Raw genomic sequence first — 7,442 nt, forward strand, 5'->3', positions numbered from 1 at the left:
GAAAGGGTGGGAAGGTGTTACCGGTTAGGCAGACTTATAAATATCCAGCTACGAATATCATATAATGCGACGCAACTGTGGCAAATATTGTAAGTTGCTCCAGATATCATTTCAGGATTTTATGAATCCCGGTTTAAAACAAGAGCTAAAAGATTGCCGGAACGAGCTTCTACCAAAGTTTTAAAGATAGCGTTGAAAAAATGTGACCAAAGTAACCTGGGATCCAGTCAATAATAAGGAAAGAGGGAGATTTGATTAACGCGCGATGACGTCGAAAGATGCAAATGATAAAATTCTTTTGAACAATTTGTTTGACTTGAGACTAAGAAGACTTAAACTGATCACAGTACATTTTCTTTATCCACTGACAAATTGTGAACCACTTTTAAGAGCTTGCAAATTTGCTGAAACATATCTTGATCGTTTTTCTTCGCTTGATTTTGGTTTCTGTTTGGAGCTCAAGTTGTTGGCCCTTATATAATGACATGGCATTCTTTCAATGCGGGGACCTTGAGAACGTTGTGTCGAATTGTTATTGTGACGAGGTCAGTCTTTCACTGGTAAAACATTGTTTGACAATGAATACGACAGATCTCACAAGGTTAAAATTGAAATGCTTTTATTAAATGACCTCTAGTTCGCTTTCATTGATTATTTCAGGTTGATTTATCCTTCAGAGTGCCAATTTGAAGAACGCAAGAGTCAGTTAAATTGGTAGGCTTGCTTCTACTTACAAAGGAGCAGTAAAGGCCGCCTCGATTTCCCTGTTTCTTTTTTACCTTTTCAGTCACGAGATGCACCGTGAACTAGATGGTCACTATCTTGGAGAATGCGACTTTTTAATTAACTGTATCAGGTAGTCGCAACATAACGAACGGTCTTCTGTAAGAAAAATTGCCATTGCTTGTACTCACGGTGCTCTAACAAAAATAATAACAAGATAGTAAATTCGTGCCTGATTAAATTCTGATTTCTGGTTAATCTGTTTCATTTATTAATGTTATTTTCTTAACTTCATGTAGTTCACAAAACTTGAACACGCTTCGACTTTGTGAACAACAATTCTAATGAAAGTGATATATCATTGCCCTTCTAATCAATATTGTGTACCACTGCTTTGGGATTATTTCAATGTCTTCTGTTGTTAAATGTATTTATCCCATATTAATTTCTAGCAAAAATGGTGTCGTGCTTGAGTTATGATTCATCTCAGTTAACTCAGCTTTAACCACCTTCTGCACCCTCAGCGGCACTGTTTTTTCCACAGGAGACTGAAGAAATACTATACTATAATATAGAATATTTAATACAAGCGGAAAACAATCGACTCCGAAACAAATCCAGGCATTGCTATGAACCAAGATACCAAACAATTTTCCTCCTTTTTTTTTTTTACTATAATAGTCCATAAATTCATTTTAGATTTGGAAATTGAAGAGAAACTAAAAAACATATCAAGTCATACTTTTCCTAGTACACTCCCAAATCTAAACATTCCAGGATGGCCATCATAACTTGTGCCTCACTTACAGAACAATAAACTATAATAACTTTGCTTTCAACAATTTGTACCAGCAGTTAAATCAAATCCAACCTTTCAGTGTGTACAATTAAAAAAATCCTTTGCATTCTTTTGCATTATTGATCGGCTGGCTGGTTGGCATTTTTTTTTTCTGTCGACTTCATATATAAAGCGTATTGAAGGGTCTAGCTCTATTTTTTTTCTGACTCAAAACATGGAGGAAAGGCCGCTTTTGATTTGAGGAAAGGTTGTCATCTCTAGGATACATCAAGAGTTTATCCTGTGAATTATCTGTTGAAGGTCCGTTATCTTTTCCAGCAACTCGACGCCTTCCTCTAGCTCTGCGGTTAGCAAACCAGACCTGTGAAGCAATAAGACAAAAAACAATTTTTGCTTCAGTCGGAAACCGCCTCCTCGCCTTTCATCCCACACTGCTCACGTGTACAATGCCGCGGCATCTCTGTAATGGCAGTTGATTCATCAATAATGGGAAGTAAAAACTAATTGAGTTCTTTATTTGTCATCTTTTTTCTTGTTTTTCAGTTAGTTGGCCTCATAATATACGTGACATCCAAACTTGGGTTCGCAAAGATAACAATCGAAAACAGGAAATCTTGATCTCTTGAAGTTGTGGTTCAACATCCATAGAGGCGAATTTTCATGTAGTCAAAATAAGAAAAGCAACTCATTACTAACCTGGATTCTGGACTCGTCAATATCCAACTTATAAGCCAGTATTATCCTTCCCTGAATTCCAGGATAAGGATTTTTTAGGAATTCTCTTTCAAGCTCAATAGTCTGTGCTCTATTGAATCTGGTTCGCACTCGTCTCCGAGGCCGAGAGGCTTCATTGTCTGGCAAAACAGTTTGTACTGGTGGCGTATTTCTGTCGCTGGAGACATTTTTTTCAGCAATATCTAAATATATAAGAAAGGCAAGGCATCGTTAAAAAGTTTTGAACTTTAAAATTCCTAACAATATTTGTCCAGGATAAGAAACCATGAATAGCTAAATTTTCGTTTTCGAGGAAAAATAGAACTTGACTTGACTCCCCGAGGTTGCGTTTAAAGCATACAGCTGAGGAAGCTGGAGTCAGTTATATGATGTAATACACCGATCTCCCCTTAAAACTGAGAAGCCGGTCGACATTAATTTACCGACAACAAGATACCCCCGGTTTTGAAACTATGTGGAAAACATATAGTCACTACAGAATCTTGATATATCTTAATGATCTCACAGGTCATTTTTATAGGGTTTATTCCAAAGGAACTATTATGTTAATTTTATGCAAGCGAATGAGTCAATTAAGGTTTGCCAAAAGCTTCCATTTACGGGCAACCCTAAAACCCGGAATCCGGAATCACAGGTCATTGTTTTAGCAATACAGAGAATAAAAACTATCCTAAACTTTCATAAAAGCTAACCTTAGGCCTAATTAGGCCTAAACAAACGTTTTTAGGCCTAAGGTAAGCCTTTATGAATGTTTAGGATAGTTTTTACTCTCTGTATTGGTAAAACAATGACCTGCGATTCCGGATTCCGGATTCCGGGTTTTAGGGTTGCCCCCAATTTATTGAAAAAACTCAGGCAGAATAACTTTTGACCAGAGAAGTAGCGAAAGAATCACTGTCGACCATACTTTGGGTGCCCTCTTCAGAAATTGAACCGGCAAAAGAATGCGTATCCTAATTATTCGTAGTAAGGAATTGTCCTTTAATTACATTGAACTGTACTTCCAATGACAGCAGAACAAAAAAAAACAACAACAGCAAAACAGTGTTATTCGTTTGTGACAGAAAGTGAAAAGTTCCTGTAAGAAAGAGTCTACAAGTAATCAGTATATTTCTCATATAATTCCCAGATAATTCCCACACAAATGTTCGCTTTTTAAGATTCATAGTATTGGTTAACTATCTGTACGCTGACACTTAGTATTGATAACGGTTTCATGACCTGTTTAATTAGCGCTTATTGAAAGTAAGTACTTGACTTTCAATATATATATTTTAATCACCTCCAAACGTTTCAACTGTGAAGGAGTGTGAATAGATTCTATATGGGACTCGGTCGAGGCGAAAAAGTAGGAGGGAACATGTACAGAACGAATGTATTTTTAAGGAAAGATGTCCTTCAAGAAATGTTTTAGCTATAAAAACTACTGTTCGTACTGCAGTTGTCTTGTTACTATCGAAGCCGCCAACAACGTCAGTTTTAGCCATTGAACAAAAACCGAAAGTCAAATTAAAAAGTAAAAATTAACGTGTATGACTTTTACACTTTTTTTTTTTTAAGGCTATATGTACTGACCGCTGACCGAGCAAAGGATTTTTCCTGTTACAGAATGTCTAAAAATACTTTTCGGTGCAAAGTAAAGACCCGACCATAGAAACGAGGTTCTAGGTGAGCGGTGCAGTCTTTTGAGAGTTTTTGCAGGTTTTCTGTTGTTGTTAGCAGGAAGTTATGCTTTTCATCAAGACGTCATCAAATCAGGCGAAGGCATTCATTATATTGGCCTAATATCCATCCTTTTCCATCTCCAGTTATTTTTAGTTCGAGTGAGACGCGCCTTGAGTGGGAGAGAGGGAGAGCTCAATCATGCCGATCTAACACCAGAAAAATGACTGAACTTGAAGTGAACTGAGGCGGAAAAAATATATTTTCGTGTCAATACTTTTAGAAATTTGTTGCCTTCAAGAGAGTTTGAAACGAAAATGAAAACAAAAATATCAGTCTCTCACTTGTCATACATATAGCGAAAAAAAATCTGAGATTTCAAATTGGGGATCAAATAATTCTTCACAGTACCAAAAAGATTGATTCCCTTAACTTTAATTAACTTACTATTAGGAATGCTTAGTTTGCCTCTTGTAAGTTAAGGCGCCATAACAGTCAGTAAACGTAAACGCGTACATTTAACCAGAGCATTCATTTACATTCTTTGCTGCGTCAGTTAAATACTATTTTTCGGCAACAATAGACATTCCAAGGTTAACGTATGGCCTAGAATCGTCTTTTATCGTTGAGTAGAGGAAAAGTTAGAATTGAGTTTTGAACATTGGCATTTCATGGTGTAAATGTTCTGAATTACGCGTACCACGATCTTGAATGCAAGAATTGTTAATGAATACTAAAGAACCGGTGCGATAAATTTTACTTTCCGTTATTTTCCATCTCCCTTTAACCTACAACTTTTCAAATTCTTGTTTATCGAGCAAATGAAGTTTAGTCTTTCTCAATGTCCGCCATTTCCCTCCCACACAAAGCTTATGGTATGGCGCAAATGATTGGCTGAAAACATATTTCTAAAAATAACTTAATGATCTGATTTCTTGTTTTACTTAAGTGCTTAAATACCAAATATATATAAAATGTTCTATTTACCTGAGTAGATCTGATGATTTTTTGTACACGGTTCTTCTAATTCTACATGTTGTCGATTCATGTTGGTATCATTGTCGATATTTAGTATGTTTGCAATTGAAAATGGCGTAAAGGTCTTTTCTTTTATAACTGCTGGTAACTCTGCTCCGCGTTCTCTTTGTTCAACGGCTTCGTGGATAATTTTGTTCTTGATTAATCGACTGATTGAACTCAGTGATGGAATTTGATTTGTAGAGCAAACGTTATCTCGCAGCAGGTGCTCTCTCAGCTCCCAACAGAATGCTCCAGGGTCCTGTGTCCTGTACTGGTCAATTCTTCTTTCTATGTCGGCCGTTATGACCCGCGGGCGTCCCGTATTTTGCACGGGATCAACATTTCCAGATTCTTGGTACTTGGATAGCAGTTTGCTAATGCACCCATGAGTGACTTTCAGCTGTCTGCTGATTTCACATTGTCGAAGTCCGAGATATGATAGCGTGATGATGCGAGACCGCAACTCCAGGGGCAGTGGTTTTCCACTAACATACTTTCCTCCAAGCTGGTTAACCTTGTTGCCACCTAGGACAATGCAGAACACTGTTTAAGTGGCCAGGAGACACTGGTAATTAGTAAATGGGAATAGACCATATTCGTATTTTCAGTATTTGGAAATAGCTTGCAATGGAGGCTAACGAGGGGGTTTCTTTTCAAATGCAAATACTTTTTATGATATTCCCCAGCAATAGCCTCCATTGCAAGCTAGTTCCAGTCCAATACTGAGAATACGAATATGGTCTATTGGTGAAAAGCGAGATTATCATATAAAGCATGCTATCCTACGGCGAGAGACCGAATAAAATGTAATTAGAAAAAAACCATGATTTTTATTGCAGTTGTGGCTGTATTCAGAAGTGTGGTAGTCTTCCTGAGGTAAACGTTTCCTGAATACTTCATTCACGCTGGAAGTTTTAAGAATTAATACCTGAACAAAGTTCAAGTTTAGTTGTTGATATGAAATAAACTGGTTTACCTTATCGAGTAAACTTCTATAATAACATTAATTCAGGGATCTTTTGCAACAAAATGGTATTCTGGAGAGTATAATAAAAAACCAGTAATATATTAAAATTTCAGAGAAGAGGTTATTGAATCATAGCAGGGAAATGAGCAACTTATTCGGTTGTGAAAATCCAGGCTTTAGCAAAAATGTCTTCACTTTCTACGAGATGTAGAATGAATTCGCACTTGAAACAGCTTGCACGTGGCTTGATAGTACGATGGTACAGCAATGTCAATTTGTGAAGCGCAATCGCAAGTCTGTATTTTTAGGTTCTTTCGCAACCACAGAACTTACTCAGTCATTTCACGGTTATCTTCTGAATATCAATCAATGTTTCAAAATGATCTTCGTCAAAGCGTAAGTAATTTCCGTTGATGTTATGACTACTATAATTGATTCCCAAGCACAAGTATTCAGTTGTTTCGTATTTAGAAGATGAGGGAAGTTGGACAGAAGATTTTCTATATCCGTGATACCTTACCGTAGCGGTACACAAAAAATATGTGATATCTGATTTATCTAGTTTATCCCGAAGCAGTCTTTGCAATGATTATTTTCTATTACAAAGGGCAAAAACAACATTTTCATTTTTTGAACCAGCTCAATGTCTACCCGGAATAGTTTTCACTAAAAACCCATGGCAAAAATAAAGTCTTTGTCCAAGTCTAAGTAAAATCCACATCGAGTAACTTTGTCAGTGGCAATTTGTGACAATCTATGAATTGAATTCCTTTTTATTGGTGGCCAAATTAAAACAGATAAATCGTCAAATGTTGCAGACCCTGATGTAGATAACTCTGAGGTGGGCCCCTTGTATTGCAGATCGAGTTAAATAAACCAACCACTTCTAATCTAATAAAGGCTATAGAAAAGAACATCCCTAGTTCTTTTGAGTATGTTTGTCTATGAAAACAATAATTTTAACTGACTGATGAGAGAAACTACACCAATATATCTTATTAACCACTAATTATTATATAATGATGTTATCGAAAAAACAAAAAGCTTTAGCTTTTGCAATCGTCATTTTCAGTATACTGAGCATTCGAAGTCATTCCTATATCTAAGTAATCATTACCAGTGGCGTTGAAGGCCTCCATTTTATCGTCGCTGATCGGCAACAAGAAAAGTTTGTTTCGTATTTAATCGGTTGGCTTGAACATTAGCTTGGCCTCGTGTATTGGTTTATTGTTTTATACCTGATACCCGGGTCCTATTTGACAATACAGTCACCTTGCTTTTGTTCAAAGCTGCTGTGTAGGAACGTGTGCCGATTTTCGCCCAAACAACATGACAAAGGAAACGTTTAGTTAACCTGTTGCCCATATTCTTATCGTCTTTTGTGATACAAGTCTGCAATTTCCGCCATCCCAAGCAGATAAGTAAAAATATATGGTGTCACACGTAAGGATTACACAGGTGTGCCTTAATAATACAATGACACATCAAAGGAATGATAACCGTAACGCCCAAAAAGACTTAAATTTGCCTGAACGC

At 36.8% G+C, this 7,442-nt stretch overlaps 1 protein-coding gene across 1 annotated transcript; it reads right to left on the bottom strand.

Moving 5' to 3' along the window:
- Positions 1-602: 602 nt before the first annotated feature.
- LOC138039072 (paired box protein Pax-3-like) lies at positions 603-7,134 on the bottom strand. Its single transcript, XM_068885240.1, has 4 exons — positions 7,024-7,134; positions 4,907-5,464; positions 2,219-2,439; positions 603-1,883 (listed from the first exon to the last, which is right to left on the bottom strand). The coding sequence occupies exons 1-4, from the start codon at positions 7,043-7,045 to the stop codon at positions 1,683-1,685; spliced, it is 1,002 nt and encodes a 333-aa protein (XP_068741341.1). The 5' UTR covers positions 7,046-7,134; the 3' UTR covers positions 603-1,682.
- Positions 7,135-7,442: the final 308 nt, after the last annotated feature.

Source organism: Montipora capricornis, chromosome 2 (genome assembly GCF_036669925.1).
Source record: "Montipora capricornis isolate CH-2021 chromosome 2, ASM3666992v2, whole genome shotgun sequence".
Lineage (NCBI taxonomy): Eukaryota > Metazoa > Cnidaria > Anthozoa > Scleractinia > Acroporidae > Montipora > Montipora capricornis.

Coding starts and splice junctions, on each gene's coding strand:
- LOC138039072 (XM_068885240.1), bottom strand. CDS start 7,045: ATGGAGGCCTTCAACGCCACTG. Junction 5,465..7,023: donor GGAGGCCTTCAACGCCACTG/GTAATGATTACT, acceptor GCATTGTCCTAG/GTGGCAACAAGGTTAACCAG. Junction 2,440..4,906: donor AAATCATCAGATCTACTCAG/GTAAATAGAACA, acceptor TTATATATTTAG/ATATTGCTGAAAAAAATGTC.